This window comes from Anolis sagrei, chromosome 5, assembly GCF_037176765.1.
Source record: "Anolis sagrei isolate rAnoSag1 chromosome 5, rAnoSag1.mat, whole genome shotgun sequence".
Classification (NCBI taxonomy): domain Eukaryota; kingdom Metazoa; phylum Chordata; class Lepidosauria; order Squamata; family Dactyloidae; genus Anolis; species Anolis sagrei.
The window spans coordinates 157859240-157878147 of NC_090025.1; the positions used below are offsets into that span (position 1 = coordinate 157859240).

General features: G+C 40.4%; 1 protein-coding gene across 1 annotated transcript in view; it reads left to right on the forward strand.

The window, feature by feature from the left end:
- UTP20 (UTP20 small subunit processome component) overlaps window positions 1-18908 on the forward strand; it is an 84558-nt gene that overhangs the window by 10335 nt on the left and 55315 nt on the right. The window contains exons 6-18 of the mRNA XM_060777234.2: window positions 835-916; window positions 2138-2275; window positions 2865-3020; window positions 3788-3934; window positions 4185-4319; window positions 5052-5129; window positions 7027-7205; window positions 8128-8280; window positions 12947-13035; window positions 15104-15209; window positions 16893-17043; window positions 17901-17948; window positions 18430-18588. Coding sequence (XP_060633217.2) covers window positions 835-916; window positions 2138-2275; window positions 2865-3020; window positions 3788-3934; window positions 4185-4319; window positions 5052-5129; window positions 7027-7205; window positions 8128-8280; window positions 12947-13035; window positions 15104-15209; window positions 16893-17043; window positions 17901-17948; window positions 18430-18588 — 1621 coding nt within the window. The remainder of the gene's footprint in view (window positions 1-834; window positions 917-2137; window positions 2276-2864; window positions 3021-3787; window positions 3935-4184; window positions 4320-5051; window positions 5130-7026; window positions 7206-8127; window positions 8281-12946; window positions 13036-15103; window positions 15210-16892; window positions 17044-17900; window positions 17949-18429; window positions 18589-18908) is intronic.

An 18908-nucleotide genomic window follows, 5' to 3' on the forward strand; every position in this document is an offset into this window, starting at 1 on the left:
CTCCATGCAGTCATGCCAGCCACGTGACCTAAGAGGTGTCTATGGACAACGCTGGCTCTTTGCCTTAGAAATGGAGATGAACCCCACCCTCCAGTCAGAAATGACTAGACTTAATGTCAAGGGGAAACCTTTATCTTTATCTTTTATGACTATATGCATTTAAGTTCCACATGTTTGCAAAGAAATGTAACTGCATTGGTTCTCTATCTTAAACAAGACACAAGTTCAGTTTTCTTACTGACTTAAAATCTGACTTCAATTCTCATACTATTTTTTGTATTTCCTAATAATGGGGAGTATGGTCCTTCGGATAGCCTGGACATGAACCATATTTAAGCTGGAACCATCTGCTCTTAACATGCAAAGCTGTTCTTTTACTATGAATCCACCACCCTGTTTAGTCAAAATAAACATGCATCACAATAACTTACTTTCTTTAGATTCCAAAAGCATTGATGAAAGTGTAATTTGGCTCTGTCTGCCTTTTGTTCTCAACAGAACAAAATCAACAGACTCTACATTCTGTGCATTCAGCTGGGCTGCTATATTGATTACATGGATCTTTAACTGAGTCTATTTTAAATATAGGTTGTTTTATCACCCTCATAACATCATACTGAAATAGTATGGTAAAGAAAATAACTGCTTTATGTAATGTATTATTGTTTTCATTTTTATGTATCTTATTTTATGTATTATGTATTTTATGTATGGCATCTTTGTGTGCTATTTTGTAAGCCGCCACAGGTCCCTATGAGAGATGGTGGCTGGGTAAAAATAAAGGTTTTTTATTATTTATTATTAATAGAAATATGTTGAATGTTTCATTTACAGATTATACAGCAAACTGTTGGCCCACCATAAGCAGCACATCAGGAACTTTGCAGCAGAAAGCTTCACCTTCCTCATGAGGAAGGTATCTATCTCTTTAATTTCAGTGTGCGGGTAGTCACTGGTGCAAGATGTTGGTAATAATGAAAACTCAATAATTATATCTTTATGATAATTATAGCTGTAGAGCAAAGGGCAGTGAAGCGTATCTAAATCCATCTAGTATATTTGTTCCTGTGTTAAGATTTCAACCAAGGATTTTTATCACCCTCATAACATCATACTGAAATAGTATGGTAAAGAAAATTATGTTTAATCTGTGATTGTACACACCTTGAAGACAATGTTCTCAAAGTGTCTACCATGAAACCCTTAGTGGGAGGAGTAAGGAAAAAGGATTATGGAAATTGCAGGCAAGACTGAAAACAGACTAGTTATACCAAGTAGCCAAGTTGAGACATGGATGATGCCCATTCCTCAGGTGGAGCTTATAAAAAGCAGCTAAATAGCAAAGGTTACTAGATAGGATTCTTCTGTTTAGCTGTTAAAAATGAGTAGAGCTAGAACGAATCCTCCTGACGTTTCGCTTGTATCTATGGCAGGCATCCTCAGAGGTTGTGAGGTCTGCTGGAAACTAGGAAAATGGGGTTTATATATCTGTTGAATGTCTAATAATTGAACATACTACCGAGATTGTTTCTTTTTCTTGTTTCTCAATAAGTCAGACATAGAAATACAGTAATTTACCTGTGCCCATTGATTTCCATCATTTTCCATTGTGAAATAAAATGTTTAGCTAGTTATACAAAATCGGTTTTTCTCAACTGGAAATACTAAGCAATCCCTGAATGAAAGTGAAAGTATCGTAGTTACACTTTAGCAAAAGAAAACTATGCAGTTGATATAAAACAGGAATTGCTGTCTTAGGTAAAAATAGTGTTCTTTGAAGTACAATCATTTTTTCTTGAAAGTATGTATTCCAATGAAATACTTTCAACATAAAGCTTTGAATGTGTTTGAATGTACTATTTATACCAGTTATTCTAAATTACATGAAAGTACATAGACCTTTGGGGGGGAAAACCATATCCCTGCTCTGAGAAGACAGAAAAGACAGTTACATAATCAGTAAGCTATGACACTTGAAATCTTGCTTTCTTTAGTTAGTTGTATGCATTGTCATGGCAACAGACAAATGGGAGTTTCATTTTGAAAGGAAAGAGGATCAACACATACCTTCAATTGTCTTTCAATGTGTGATGAATAAATTAGGTGCAAGATTTGTCCCTGGTACTTTGTCTTACAGGTTTCTGACCAAGATGCACTTTTAAACTTAATGTTCCTTGACCTGGAAGAACATCCAGAAAAAGTGGAAGGTGTGGGACAATTAATTTTTGAGATGTGCAAAGGTGTTAGGAACATGTTCCATTCCTGTGCAGAAAAGGTAAACATTGCAAGTGTGGGAAATCGGGGAAATTATAGGTAACCTTTAACTTGCTCCACTAGGTAGTAGGTGCAGGTCCCGTACATTAGAATAGTTGCATATTGTAGAACAGACTTGCAGTCTTGTACTTCCCAATTGTGTTAGATTATAATCCCATCAGCCTCAATTAGCATGACTAATTGGCTGGAGATGCTGGGTATGCAGAAGAGCATATTTGGATGGTGCTGAGTTTATAGAAGTTAGTTGTAGCTAAACCTTTTGTATTTCACTCATTTAAAGTAGCTTTTCAGGGTTTTATTTTCTTTACTAGCATTCATGTCTATTTTTTAAAAAATCAGTCAGTTTGTACTTATTTATTGGAAACTATCTTAATTTATGTAGTGAAAATCTTGTAGATAGTATCACATTACTGCTATGTGTAAGACTCAATGAAAGCTGTAATGTATTTATGAGGCAACAGTTTATATTTACTCAAAACTTATCTTATGTATGAATAAATAATGCTACAATGAGTTTTCTTGGAGATAGAAAATGCCTTAATGTAATCAGTTCTTAATAATACTAAAGGCATATGTTGTTCTTTCCACAGGCTATAACGTTAATTCTAAAAAAGATGGGCCCAGTGACAGAAACAGAAGTTACACTCCTGTGGATCTCTGTTGGAGAAGTATGCAAACATATGGCACAGTCGGCTGCTGGATTCATCTACAAGGAAAACTTGGATATGTTTTTCAGATGTTTGCAGGTGAGTTGTTCCCTGGAAAACAAATGGACCTGCTGTTTACTAACCTTCTAATTATGGTAATGTTTTGTACTGGATGTTAAGAAAGAGCTGGGGAATCAGGTCAGGAGATTATATGTAGTTACGCATGTAATAGCGCAATCCAATAACAGATTTGAATTTGTGGAACAGCCTTGGACTATGATTTTTAGATAGCATGATTTAAGTATTGAATGCAATATTTTAAAATGCTTAATATTTATGAATTTTCATTTAATTTATTTTAGGCTTAATGATTTCTATGTGTTTTAAGATACTGAATAATTGCCATATGGAAGCTGCCTTGAGTCCCCTCCGGGGTAGAAAAAAGGCGGGATATAAATAGGTTAAATAAATATATAAATATGCACTCGTAACCACTTTTGTGATGTAAGGCCTCATCCCAATTCTTTATTGTTGTTACTGGTACATACTACTTAAATACACATATAAAATCTTCTTTAGAGACATTATGTATGTTCTTTGTGCATTTATTTCTTGAGAAATTATAGTTTGTCTGAAATAAAGGAAAGGAAAGTGTACACTTATTAGCTGCCAAACTGCATGGTTTGGTTTCTTAAGGCTTGTTTAATTTTATTTGGATAATCATAGAATCATAGAGTTGGAAGAGACCTCGTGGGCCATCTAGTCCAACCTCCTGCCAGGAAGCAGGAAAATCACATTCAAAGCATAACCTTTATAATATTAATAATAATGCAAAGGATAACCTTTATAATAATTATTGTTAATAGAACTCAGTTCTCCAGCTCCAAGGAAAAATAACTCAGGACAACTGTTGTGAAGCTTCTGACCAGATTGAAAGGATATTGCAAGTGTACTTGACCATAGTGGAATTTGGACATGATTCCAAGGTTGCACAACCTGAGGAAGTGTGTAAGGTGAGCAACACTTATTTTTTTCCTAAGGCAGTTTATGTGCCTCTATCTGGCTATGATATAGGACAATTCATAAATGAACTTTTCCAAGCTCTGATTCTTTCAACCTTGTGCAACATTCATGTAAAAATGATGGAAATGAAAGCATTAGATTGAAGTCCTAAGCTTCATGCCAAAACTGCAGCGTTTGTTTTTTGTTTTTATTGCATTCTTAAGAGTTTTTAAAATCATTCTTTGTTCTTTCATTCCACAGACATTAACCAAAGTGATAGAAACACCTGATCTCTCAGCAAGCTGTTGCAATACCCTGCTTAAAGTTATTTCTGTTTTGCTTCTTGATACAAATATTGTATTACCTGATTCTTTGGTCAAAGAAACAGTTGAAAAGGTAGGGTAACAATGCTAAATGTGGTTAATATCCAGAAAGCATGATTCCAAAATTTGTATTTTTTTCTTAAACAGATAGTCATGTTACATTTTGTGTACTCTGTCTGTTTTATATTTTGTTGTTAGCTGCTTTGAATCCCCGATGGGGGAGAAAAACGAGATATAAATTAAATAATAATAATAATAATAATAATACTCTGTCTTAAGGAGGTGATACACATATGACACTTTTAAAGACAGAATGGATGCAATCTATGTCACTGTCTCTGTGCAGTTTGAAAAGGAAAGAAAATCTTCAGTCATTTCAGTTATAAATATAAGGAAATGCAGCAGACCATAATGATAGCATCAGCATTCTCCTCCAAGAGCAGATGAAGTTCTAGGGGCTATATAGTATTAGTAAATGTTTTTCCAAAAAAGTCTGTGGTCAAAGTTTGTACATTCGTGGTTTAAGAAACTTACACATTGCATACCAGTTAAATATTTCAGAGTTTTCATTTGGAGTTCATTGGGTTTTTGCCCCCAATAAATTGTGTACAAATGTGTAAGTGGAAAGTTTGGTACCAGATTCAGTTCTAAGCATTTCTAGTGAATATAAGCTGATTTAAAAAATTGAAAAGATCTCTGCTTGAGATCTTTTAGTTGAAGGAGATGTAACCACAAGGCAACTTAGTATATTCACAGATTCATTCAAGTACACTGAGTCCAGTTTTTTTAATTTGTTTCTTAACAGGTCTTCCAAAGTGGATTTGAAAGACATTTGGTTTTTAATTTTTCTAAAACTATGTTTCTCATGGAACAGTTTGAAAAGGTAGGCAAAGTTTTTATAACCTTTTAAATGCTCTCATGAATTTCTGTTTTGAATTATTGAAATAAATGTGAAGAACTGCTGCAGATATTACCTCTGAAAACCCCTCCATGTTCAATAAAGTTATAAACATTATGTCCTTATTTAATCCAATTTCCTTGGTATTTATGCCATAGATCCCCTTCCTCCTCACCCCCCCCCCCAAGAAAAAAGAAATAAAGAAAAGAAACAAAATGGTATTTTGGTCAGACATTTTAACATTTTGGAACTTCAAAATAAGCATACAGATGTAGTTCACCAAACACCCAAACTTCACTCAGGGCCAGCTGAAATGCTTATTGGAAATCATGTGTGGGTTTTAACACTTTCTTAGAATTTTTTGGTTCTATTAATTTAAGCACTTCAGAATGTTTTTGAAGCCTTGTGCATATTTATTGCATTCTGCTTTACACTGTTCTATAAAATATGTCAGGGTTATTGTTCCATATTACAAATGGAGAGGGAGGCAGAAAGAGAGAATTGCTTATCTAGGTCTAATGAATATATATATATATATATATATATATATATATATATATATATTTCCAGTATATTATCTAGTATATACAGGGATTTTTTTTATCCATGTCAGGAGCGATTTGAGAAACTGCAAGTCGCTTCTGGTGTGAGAGAACTGGCCATCTGCAAGGGCATTGCCCAGAGGACTCCTGTATGTTTTACCATCCTGTGGGAGGCTTCTCTCATGTCCCCTCATGAGAAGCTGGAGCTGAAAGATGGGAGCTCACCCAGTTTCCCGGATTCAAACCGCCAACCTTTCAGTCAGCGGTTCTGCCAGCACAAGGGTTTAACCCATTGCGCCACTGGAAGCTTCATACAGGAAATAATGTGTGGGACCATTTGACATTATCATTATTCTTTACACATTCTACAGTTTTTTTTTAAATTCTGATCTTTAATTTGGCTTCTGGTATGATTGGAGAGAGGACATACCAGATACTGGAGTTAACATGAAGAAAAGTTATGGCACAAATGTAATATAGATGAGCATGGGAGAAAAAAAAAGTGTTAAAGAAAGTAGCATGGGAATTGTGGAGGTTTATATATGTGCCAGGAATGTTTTTGTATGTTGTTGTTATTACTATATATCCCTACATATTTTATAAAAACCAGGACTCATGGTGGCTTAAATTAAAACAAATCACAACAATAGCATTAAACTAATTAAATAATGAAATCAAACTAAAACACTTAACATGTGTTGTCAAAGTCTTTCATGGCCGGAATCACTGGGTTGCTGTGAGTTTTCTGGGCTGTATGGCCGTGTTCCACAAGAATTCTCTCCTGAAGTTTCGCCCTCATTTATGGCAGGCATCCTCAGAGGTTGAGGGGTCTGTTGGAAACTAGGCAAGTGAGGTTTCTAAATCTGTGGAAATCTCCCACCCTGGACATTCCACGGATATATACACTTCACTTGCCTAGTTTCTAACAGACCTCACAACCACTGATGATGCCTGCCATCGATGTGGGCAAAATTTCAGGAGAGAATGCTTCTGGAGCATGGCCATACAGCCCGGAAAACTCACAGCAACCCAGCACTAAACATGTTTAAAACACACAAATAAAACACCTTTAAAAGTTTAAAAATGGAAAATTGGAATTTTACACAGAAATCTGAAACATAGGCAATGCTTTACTTTTTTGCTTATAGGTTGTGTTTTGATCTAGTGTGTCACTGAATTGTAGTATATTCCATTCTAGGTGTACTGTTGCTTCCAGATTAATTTGGATGGGGGGGGGGGGGGGAGAAGCTTTCTGGTAGATAAGATACTGAAATCTTGAGTATCTTATACTTTTCAATGGAAAGAAATTATACTCCATTGTTCATTCCATCTCTCCCCAGTTATTTCTTCCAAGTTTCCTTGCATATATTGAGCCCTGCATTTGTGGAAATGATGCTATGGTTCAGGAAGAAGCCTTGACGCTTTTGGCTAAGCTCATCCTAGAGAAAGCAGAACCACCCTCAGTTGGTTCAATGGCATTTGAGAAATATCCCCTTGTTTTTATTGAGTCAACGGAAGGGTATGTGTTCCACATAGTATTTGTAAGCATGGCATTTAGTGTTGTGTTTCTGAAGGAATTATCTAGCAAGCTTTTATTCAGTGTGGGTAGTGATTTTTTTTTCATCTCCTGAGTCTAAAGCTTGAATTAATCATTATCTGTGTACTGTATAATAGGGACAGAATGTAAGATGAACCTTGCCCTGTTTTCAGGTCTTGGCTATACTAAAATCACATCTTCACATTATTCAGAAACAGCTTTTAAGTAGAAACGTGTTGCTGGAATAAACTTTGTAGTGGCAGAGTGGGTTATAATATGCTAATTTAGCTATTTAAAGAATAAAGTATTTAAAGGGAATACATTAATATTTAGTGCTGGACCAGTAGATCCAGTGTTATAATTCAGATATGTGAGCCATTAATTTATTTATGTTACTTCCCTGGTTTGGCTAATGGTACATGGTTCAACCATTTTCCTCTGTGAATCGGGTTCAGCCATCTCCCAATTATTGATTGATGGACTTCTGATGGGTTTCAATGAGCTCAAGTCGCAGTCCAGAGATTATGTATTCCAGAATAACCTCATCAGCATCAGTAGGAGAGGAAATGATACACAAATGTATTTGAGTACTTGTAACATCTCTATATGTGAATAGAGAACTCTGAAAGCATTTCTCTTCATTTGAAAACTGAAAGAGGGAAAACATTAATGGGAAATGTAAAGAGGCTAAACCTAGAGGAAACATAACAAAAATATCCGGATCCCTCTTTGAAAATTAATTACGTTCGAAAACCATAGCATCTTTTGTGCGTCAAGGATGCCCACTTATATGATGGACAAAAGTGGCAATATCATCCTGATTATTACAGTTTAGAAGAAGGAGGCAAAATGTACATGTAATTTATGATCCTGTCAGTTTCAGCACAAATTAGTTTTGTTTTAGATCAGGAAGACAGTTAAGAAGCAAGAAGACAGAAGAAAAAGAAGAAAAAACAGTGCTGGATTATATTCTGTCATGCATTCATTTACCAGAAAATAGAAACTTGAGTAATCTTTCGCAACCCTGGGCAGCTCTTGTTGTACTTCCTCATATAAGGTAAATATATGATCCTCTACTGCTTCCTGAATAAAATAAAAATCCATGTGTTGGTGTTGATCTGTGAAATATAAAGAAACTTAGTACTACGAGTTACGTGATTTCTAGAATCATAGCAGGCTAGTGCTAAAGCTAGTTATTTTTATTGCAAATAATGGAATGGCCTTTGAGAATATATATGTTACTAGCTGTGCCCTGCCACGCGTTGCTGTGGCTTTTAGTAAGAGTTTTGAATTCTCTGCCTGGCCTCTCTTCCTTCCTTCCCTCGCTCTCTTTCCCTCTCTCTCTCTCACACACTCCTTCCTTTCCCCTCTTTCTCTCTTTCCCCCTTTCTCTCTCTCACACTCCTTCCTTTCTCCTCTTTCTCTCTCTCTCTCCCTCTTTCTCTCTCTCTCACTCCTTCCTTTCCCCTCTTTCTCTCTCTTTCCCTCTTTCTCTCTCTCTCACTCCTTCCTTTCCCCTCTTTCTCTCTCTCTTTCCCTCTTTCTCTCTCACACTCCTTCCTTTCCCCTCTTTCTCTCTCTTTCCCTCTTTCTCTCTCTCACACTCCTTCCATTCCCCTCTTTCTCTCTCTCTTTCCCTCTTTCTCTCTCTCACACTCTTTCTGTTGGGTCATGGGAGTCCTGTGTGCCACGTTTGGTTTATTTCCGTCGTTGCTGGAATTCAGAATGCTTTGATTACAGGTAAACTAAAAATCCCAACAGCTACAACGGAGGGGGGTGGGTGGAGGAGGAGTGCAGGGGCGGGGCGTCGGTGGGTGTGGGCGGGGCTTGGGCGGAGGGGGTTGGAGGAGGAGTGCAAGGGCGGGGCGTTGGTGGGTGTGGGCGGGGCTTGGGCGGAGGGGGGTGGGAGGAGAAGGAGTGCAGGGGCGGGGCGTCGGTGGGTGTGGGCAGGGCTTGGGCGGAGGGGGGGTGGGAGGAGGAGGAGTGCAGGGGCGGGGCATCGGTGGGTGTGGGCGGGGCTTGGGCGGAGGGGGTTGGAGGAGGAGTGCAGGGGCGGGGCGTTGGTGGGTGTGGGCGGGGCTTGGGCGGAGGGGGGTGGGAGGAGAAGGAGTGCAGGGGCGGGGCGTCGGTGGGTGTGGGCGGGGCTTGGGCGGAGGGGGTTGGAGGAGGAGTGCAGGGGCGGGGCGTTGGTGGGTGTGGGCGGGGCTTGGGCGGAGGGGGGTGGGAGGAGAAGGAGTGCAGGGGCGGGGCATCGGTGGGTGTGGGCGGGGCTTGGGCGGAGGGGGTTGGAGGAGGAGTGCAGGGGCGGGGCGTTGGTGGGTGTCGGCGGGGCTTGGGCGGAGGGGGGTGGGAGGAGGAGGAGTGCAGGGGCGGGGCATCGGTGGGTGTGGGCGGGGCTTGGGCGGAGGGGGTTGGAGGAGGAGTGCAGGGGCGGGGCGTTGGTGGGTGTGGGCGGGGCTTGGGCGGAGGGGGGTGGGAGGAGAAGGAGTGCAGGGGCGGGGCGTCGGTGGGTGTGGGCAGGGCTTGGGCGGAGGGGGGGTGGGAGGAGGAGGAGTGCAGGGGCGGGGCATCGGTGGGTGTGGGCGGGGCTTGGGCGGAGGGGGTTGGAGGAGGAGTGCAGGGGCGGGGCGTTGGTGGGTGTGGGCGGGGCTTGGGCGGAGGGGGGGTGGGAGGAGGAGGAGTGCAGGGGCGGGGCGTCGGTGGGTGTGGGCGGGGCTTGGGCGGAGGGGGTTGGAGGAGGAGTGCAGGGGCGGGGCGTTGGTGGGTGTGGGCGGGGCTTGGGCGGAGGGGGGTGGGAGGAGAAGGAGTGCAGGGGCGGGGCGTCGGTGGGTGTGGGCAGGGCTTGGGCGGAGGGGGGGTGGGAGGAGGAGGAGTGCAGGGGCGGGGCATCGGTGGGTGTGGGCGGGGCTTCGGCGGAGGGGAGTGGGAGGAGGAGGAGTGCAGGGGCGGGGCGTCGGTGGGTGTGGGTGGGGCTTCGGCAGAGTGGGGTGGGAGGAGGAGGAGTGCAGGCAGCATGGGCAGGGTAAGATGAAGGAGGGGGCGGAGAGATGCTTTCGACAGGGCAGGAAGCGGCGTGGCGGGGCTTGGACTGGGGGAAGAGGGTGGCAGGGTTAGAAAGGGGCGAGGCTTGGCAGCGGCGTGGGTGGGCTTAGCAGGGGGAGGGGGGAAGTTGCGTGGTGCATGTGTGGGCGAGAAGGGGGCGGGGCGAAGTTGGATGTCGGTGAACTACAACTCCCATACTCAAGGTCACGGAGGGAAGGGGTGGGGCGAAGGGAGGGGGCGGGTCTTTCCGGAGGGGGTGGAAGGAGGAAGGAGTGAGTCAGGGAAGGCAGGGGGGTTTGTTACCGCCGTGTTTCAGGGCCGGAAGGGGTGGGAGGAAGTTGCGATGCGTGTGTGTGTGTTTGTGGCGGCGACGTGTTCGTGCTGGGCGAGGGAGGGAGGGAAGTGCCGTTCGGCCGTTCGGCCATGTGTGCGCGCGCGCTGGGGTCTTTGCGGCAGTGCGCATGCTCAGTTGTTTTGCCACTTTGTGAGTGTGTTGTTGTGTTGTTTGTAATTGTGAGTGGATTAGTTTGTACCGAGTGGGTTGTCCTAGGGCCATGGCAATTTTGGTGCAGTTTCGTTGGGGGGGTTTAGAGTTTACCTGTCCGGTATAACCAACCTAACAGATTTATATATATAGATTGTTGTTCTCCTAGAAAATTATAAGAGTACTTCTTTATCTTCCACCAAATGTTAGGATATATCATTTTTGTGACTTTGTGTTGTGAAGGCAAGTAGTTGCAGAGGTTGTAACACAGCTCAAGTTACTTGCTGGACTAAGATAAGGAGCTATGGCAGAGGAAACAAACATTTAATAATCTTATCTAGTATCCTTTGTAACATTTCCAAATATATTGAGGTGCATGTCTTGGAACACACATAGTTTAATGTCTACATACGCATATGGGCTAAGTGGCAGTACACTAATAGTTGATTTAAAAGTAATGATATTCAGGTTAAATATACCATCAGTTGAATTTTAAAGTTTTGATAAACAATTGGCAACATTATTTTGGAGCCCCTGGTGGTGCATTGGGTTAAATCCTTGTACCGGCAGAACTGCTGATCAAAAGGTTGCCGATTTGATTCCGGGAAGCGGAATAAGCTCCCATCTGCCAGCTCCAGCTATCCGTGCAGGGACAAGAGAGAAGCCTCTCACAGGATGGTAAAACATCTGGGGAACATCCTTGCAGATGGCCAGTTCTCTCACACCAGAAGCAACTTGCAGTTTTCCAAGTCGCTCCTGACACAAAATAAAACCCATTATTTTTAATCAATTCCACCCTGTGTTATGCTTTCTTCCATCAAATTTGATGCAGTTTGTGATTCCAAGGTCCTTAGAAGCTCTTTCTGTGACCACAACCATCTTCTCTTTGGATTGTTTGACTCCAAATTAGTGTAGTTGTCTTCCTGAGTGGTGGAGGAGAAAACATTCAAAAGATTTAGTGTAGGACGAAGTTTCCTGCCATAAGTAAATGCCAGTTACAAGGTGTGGCAAACCATTTTGTTTTCCTGTTACTCAGGTTTGGAAACTATCTGACCTGGGATGTCTATTTCATTCCATTATTCGTGATCTTCTTCCATAATGTGATCCCCTCCCCCTAACTTTTTTTAACAGAAAAGTTCTTGCCCTTTAAAACCCTATATTGTTCTTTCAGATTTACTTTTTAATGCTCTAGTAGTGCTCTTCCTTAATCCACTTGCTTGATTTTTGAGTTAACTTTTTCATTTATGATATTTTATGTCATTTATGATATTTATGATATTTTCATTTATGATATTTTATGTTTTATGAGATTTTGTGCAACCTACATTTTTATAGAGAAAAATGTGGAAGAAGTGTTTAAATAAAGAGTTGCTGGTGCACAAACCAGTTTATGGCTAGGTTTGAGCTCCCTCTCAAGCTAAAATAGAAATCAAACTTTATATATGTTGAAAAGACAGATGTGCTATCCTTGGAAATCAGGTCTCACGTATATGGTCTACTTAAATCAGAGTACAGGCAGTTGTCCAGTTACAAACATCCAACTTACAAATGACTCATAGTTAAGAATGGGGGTAGATAACAGGAAGTTGTGATTGTGATTTTTCTTCATGGCAGGAGGTTGGACCCATGTGGTCTCTTCCAACTCTATGATTCTATGAAGTGAGAGAAATCTATCCCTAGGAAGGAAAATTAAGTTATCATGGGGAAAAATGTGTATCCACTGAAGCTTTAGCATCAATCCTTGTTTCCACAACAAGCCAAATTTTACAAAATCTAATTCTCACAGGGACAGAAAGTGAGGTGAAATCTTCTGAACAGGGGCATGGGCAGCAAAACAAACACCACAGGAGTGTTAATATTTCCCTATGTTATCCAAAGTTACACACACACATGGCTGGCTGGCTGGCTGGAGTTCCACTTTAAAAATGTACCCGTTCTGACTTACAAACAAATTCAGCTTAAGAACAAACTTATGGAATCTATCTTATTCATAACTTGGGACTGTATTCTCTTCTTCAGAAGGTTTGTTGAATTCATTGGGCCTTTGATTGAATCTCATTTGCTGAGGAGTAAATTCAGTAGGAAATAGTGAAACTTACGAATAAAGATGCAAATTTGTTGGAAGCTGTGAATTTTTGATGTACTTTAAATCTTGAACTTCATCCAATGCTAAATTTGTATTTCAATATTTTAACAGACCACTTGTCAAAGAAACTGTCATACCAGCAGTAAAACATTTTGTTGAATCTGTGTTTACTGCTCTGGACAAAGGAGAGCTCTGCAAAGGTTAGTTCCTTGCCATTGTTCTATCATTGTGGGTAAAATAGAAAATATAGTTTGTTGGAAATAGGAGTGTTCTCAAGTTTTCTTGACACCAAATATGATGAAAGTACTATAAAAAGTTGTTTTTCCTAAGAAGGCCTCTTATGCTGATTTAAAAACAGAAGCAGAGGTAGAAAATGTTCCTTTTTTATCACAGTTCCCAAAGACCTCTAGATAGGTTGAGAAATGGGAGAATTTGGAAATGGCAACGCAAAAATAGTGTTTTGAAACTCTGCGTAGATGCATTTTGGTTCTTGCTGAAAGTGAAGCGTTGTAGAAAAAGACTAGTGACAATTCCGTGTATTTTGTACTGGGCAACTGTTCATAAAACTTTCAGGTGGAGGAATTGAAAAGAACAAAAAGGGTTCAAGTAAAGTTCTGATTTAATGTATTGTCGAAGGCTTTCATGGCTGGAATCACTTAGTTCTTGTGGGTTTTTTCGGGCTATATGGCCATGTTCTGATTTCTGCCAAGTTCTGATTTCTGCCAAATGACAGTTGGAATGGCTGTGGTGTACGATTTTTGAATCATGTGATTTTAATAGTTAATCTAGGATTATTTTAATGCTTTGGCTGAATGTTTACATTTTGTTTATGTTTTATGTTTAATGGTTGTAATGATTTTAAGTCATAGTTATATGTAGTAATTATTTATTATGATTTTGTTGTTTTACTGTATGTTGACATTGAGTTTTTATCGTTAGTATGTTGTAAACTGCCTTGAGTCCCCCCAGGGGTGAGAAAGGCGGTATATAAATACAGTTAATTAATTGGAGATTATTGATTACAGAAGTCATCAAGTGTAAATATGGAGTAGTGGTTTTTTAACAGATATGAGCAATTGCCACCATGTTTACCAGTAGTATGGATGCTTCATGAGCAGAAGGCTCTTCTCTCCTGGTTTCTATTCAGATTATGCCCTGATTAGCTTGATTAGAATGATGGCTCTGCAATCAGGGAGATATTTCGAGGTTGCAAAGTCACCGTGCTTTTGCTTCATAATCTGATTAGAAGACAGCAGCTATGGTACTTTTCTTGTCCTGTTTAATGCCGACCCCATATTCACTAAGCGTTTTTGGGCAGAATGGACCTTCTTCAGTCAACATGTGTGAGGCTTACTTTGCAAGTAACAAAGCAGCTAATATTCTCAGCAAACATTTTGTAGTGAGGAACTAAAAACTCAGCCCTGGTAATAGCTTGAGGAAAGATAAATATATTTAAAGCATACCAGGAGGACTCCAAATGGAAAGTATGTTGAATTCCCAGTTCCATAATCTGGATCCACATAGGAAAGCTCTGTCCTATGTCCCTCACAGATGAGTTTGAGCAAGGTCTATAATGTATCTATTATGCAGGCAAACTATTGTGTTGTTGCCAAAGGCTGTCTGGCCATGTTCCAGAAGCATTCTCTCCTAAAGTATCTCCCACATCTATGACGGACATCCTCAAGAGGTTGTGCACAAAAGGATGTCTGCCATAGATGTGGATGTCTGCCATAGATGTAGGTGAAACGTCAGGAGAGAATGCTTCTGGAACATGGCCAAACAACCCGGAACACTCACAGCAACCTATTGTGTTGTTCTTTGTGTTGCTTCTAAATTCTCCAGATTTTCCTTATTTTGATGGTACCACATCACCAAGTTTCTGTAGGACCATTCCAGTGATATATATGTAATCATCTACATCACTGAAAGTAAAAAAGATGTGCATTACATGTAAGAATTAAAATAAGAAATTTCATATTCACAACATGACATAACTGTACCTCTAAATTTTAACAGGAACTAATAATATTTGTGTATAATTTCTCTGCATAACTTACATTATTTGTGGATCTGAATGTTCAGCATCCTGTAGGTATCTTTGCATTTTTTGTGTGAACAAACTCATTTCAGATATTGGAGTTAATGTTTTGTGAGATGTCATAGTGACTGTAAACTGTTTTCAATCTGAGGTTTGAAAGCACTTCTTAAGGAGGAATTCACAATGTATATATATATTCATATCCAGTTTATTCTGCTTCGTTTTCCCAGGAAGCTTATTTGTGGCCTGCCAAGCTGTGAGCACGCTGCTTAGTTTAACAGAATCTTTGGAAATTCTAGATCTGTTACCCATGGAGCATGTAAAGACTCTGTTGATGTATGTAAAAAAGGAAAATTTTGTATGATATATTAAATATTAAATCCATGTGAAGTTTGGTCATTTCCTCCTGTATTTCAAGCTGTGTTTAAAAGAATGTCTTAGCTAGGGTTTATGAGCATTCAGCGAGAGATTGTGATTGAGAAAAGAATATGCATTTTTCAGATGTAAATATTGTTAGGGAAAGCTACCCTAAAATATACAGCAGAGCATCCAAAAACAAACAGGATATGAAAGTTGAGCATCAGCTCACAGCTAGCAGAGCTTGAAGTGTTATGTGATGTGGCTGTACAGAATTCAGAGCTTAGGAGGCAAACATGCAGAGTCCAATATTAAAAGTCACAAAAGGTTTATTTACAATAATAAGAAATAACTGCATTGCTTAGTAGTAAAGAACTGGGTCTGAGCTACTCTAGCATCCTTCTCTTCTAAGGTTTCAAGAGAAGGAAAAACTCAACCACTACATCTCTCCTGACACACAGGCAGAGAGAGATCTCAAAGCACACAGCACATACTCTCGGCAGAGTGCAGCATCCTCCAGCCCACGTCTCTTCCCGGGCCCCCTTGTCCCGTTCCATTAGCACAGTCAGTGCTAATAAGAAGGTAGAAATCAGATTCAAGTCAGATTCAAAGAGCTTGCAGTAGAAAATTATCCATTTTAAACAACCAATCAGAATAAGAGCAGAAACAGAGAGGAGAGAGGAAAAAGATACGTTCCCAACTGTCATTCAGGAGATATGGGAAAAGGGAAACCCTAAGTCTGTATTAAGCTAACTAAACTGTTCCTTGTTGAGGACTTGAGACTTGGGCAGTGTGGAGTTGAATCCCAACAAATATAAGTATTTCATGTGAGGGTTTCCCTGAGACTTGAACACTATTTCATGGGTCCCTCTGGCAAAGACATTGAACAAGACTGCCCCAGTTGTTGTTCATTTGTTCAGTCGTTTCCGACTCTTCGTGACTTCATGGATCAGTCCACGCCAGAGCTCCCTGACGGTTGTCACCACCCTCAGCTCTTTCAAGGTCAATCCAGTCACGTCAAGGATCCCATCCATCCATCTTGCCCTTGGTCGGCCCCTCTTCCTTTTTCCTTCCATTTTTCCCCAGCATCATACTCTTCTCTAAGCTTTCCTTTCTTCTCATGATGTGGCCAAAGTACTTCATCTTGGCCTCTACTATTCTTCCCTCCAATGAGCAGTTGGGCTTTATTTCTTGAAGTATGGACTGGTTGGATCTTCTTGCAGTCCAAGGCACTCTCAGAACTTTCCTCCAACACCACTGTTCAAAAGCATCTATCTTCCTTCGCTCAACCTTCCCTATGATCCAACTCTCACATCTGTAGGTGACTATGGGGAATACCATTGCTTTAACTGCCCCAGACCAATAGTTTTTCTGTGAACTTGGTAACTTATCCTAAGCAGGCTATTTATGCTCAGCTTCCATTCATATATGAATTTACATTACAGAATAGTTAAATATACATTATAAGTATTGTATAGGAAGTTATTTGAATACTTGAAAATATTGTAAAAATGCTAAATGTTATGCCATTTCCATGGGTAGGGAATATGTTTTGGGGGGGGGGGGGAGTAGAAGTCCGAAATAAACTTTACCAAGTTCTGGTTGCTTTGTATCTTTTTAGTCTTATGTACAAGTACATTTTAATTTTCACTCTTTTCCTAGGACATTTCCTTCAGAGCTGTCAGCACTGCTATTAGCTGATCTCTACTGCACAAGATTAGCCTTATGTGGTCACCGTGAACACCTGTCTAAAGAGAATCTGATAGAACTATTTTCTAAACTGCGAGACAATATTTCAGCAAGTGTATCCAGGGTAAGCTGATTTGCTTCCTACAGGGCATTCTCAGTAGCAGGCATGTAGCCGGGAGGCTCGGGGGGCTTCAGCCCCCCCCCCCAAATTCTCATGGTGGTTCGCGAAAAGGCCTTACTGGTGCATTATTTTAACTGTTATGTTTATTCATATCATGATCTGATAACCATACTCAATATATCCCATATGCATGAGGGTATTGGGGTAATGATACAAAAGGTTTGCTAGGCTAGACTCTCTTTCACTCAGACTCAGCCCCCTCCCCCGAAACTCAGCCCCGCCCTGAACTCCCCTTGAAAGAAATTCAGCCCCCCCCCCCCCCGAAACGAAATCCTGGCTACGGGCCTGCTCAGTGGTGGTCCCTGGGCTATGGAACTCCCTCCCCCGCGAAATTAGATCAGCTCCCTCCCTCCTGACCTTCAGAAAGAAATTAAAAGCATAGCTGTGGGACCAAGCCTTTGGGCAATCAGAAAAAGAATCTGGACCATGAGGGAGGTGGAAGAGAAAGGGTTTGTGCCCCAGAAAAAGGCTGCTGCATTTTCTGGCAGTTCAAAACTTGCCTCCGGGCTGAGAGGGGCGGTATACAAGTATAGTAAATAAACAAACAAACAAATAAATAAATAATTTCTGTGCATTTCTCAGGAGATGGAAAGAGGAGGAGGCAGGAAGCCACGTGGTACTGTGGAGCCCCTCACTATCACCCGCAGAATGTAGCAGCATCCCTAGTCTAAGGGATGCTGCTACATTCTTTCCATTGCTTTCCTATTATGCCCTATTGTTGTATGGTAATTACATCTTTTTCAGTGTACCATGTATTTTATACCAAGGAGAGATATAATGAAGTTTCCTTTTTTTTATAGGTACGGCTGTTGACAATAAGGATTTTAAATCATTTTGATGACGTGGAGGTAAACTTTTTAAGTTGTAATTCAATGAAGCCAACTTTTGTGTACCATTCATATAAAAATAATGCTGCCCAAATACTACTTGAACAGTGAAGATTCTGTGGTAAATAAAATATTGTATAGTTCACTGATTATGTAACTTGCATAGCTCTATTAGTATGGGATTCTTCTTTTTAAGTAGTCTTCATTTAGCATTCTAGTTAGTGAGCATTTAAGAAAAAATAAATTTTACTCTATTGTTTTATTTTTCAAAAAATGTCACAAATAGTTAGGAAGAGCTCACATTTACATTTTGTGTTGTGTTTATTTTCTTCTTAATTGAAAAAAGATCTTTGTCATAACTGTCTACGTATTTTCTTTATATGTTAGTTTTGACATATTGGACCTTCAGCAGATTTTAGATGCTGGAGCAAACTTTAAGTAAGATGTCTGTGCCTATTCTCTTGTTTAAAATAATGTTGTGTATTTTCTCTGATCTGCTAAGGATGGGGGAACTGAGGAGCTACAGTCTGTGTTTGCTATATTACTTCAAGCAGAACTTGTACCAGCGAGTGTCAATGATTATCGTGAGAAGCTGCTCCACCTAAGAAAACTAAGACATGATGTTGTGAAATCCTTGATCCCAGAGGGACCTTTGCAGGAGGTAAAATATCATTTGTTGAAAGACTCATCTCAACTTCTACCCTTTGTTAATGAGGGTCATGTCATGTTTTCCTTTGTGTTTTTTCACAATGGGTTTAAGAACATTGTGGGTGTTGCCATAACTGGTTTCTAAAAATAGATTTGTTACAACAGCTGAGAATGTCCCCATTTCTCTCCTTCACTCAAGGAAATGGGAGTATGATCTGAACTTGTCCACTGTGAATTATGGTTTTGAGTTTTGCATTAAGGAAGACATGAGGAGATTAAGTTTCTGTTAACAAAACTCGGGAGAATTTTGATTGAAAATCTAAAGGACAACAC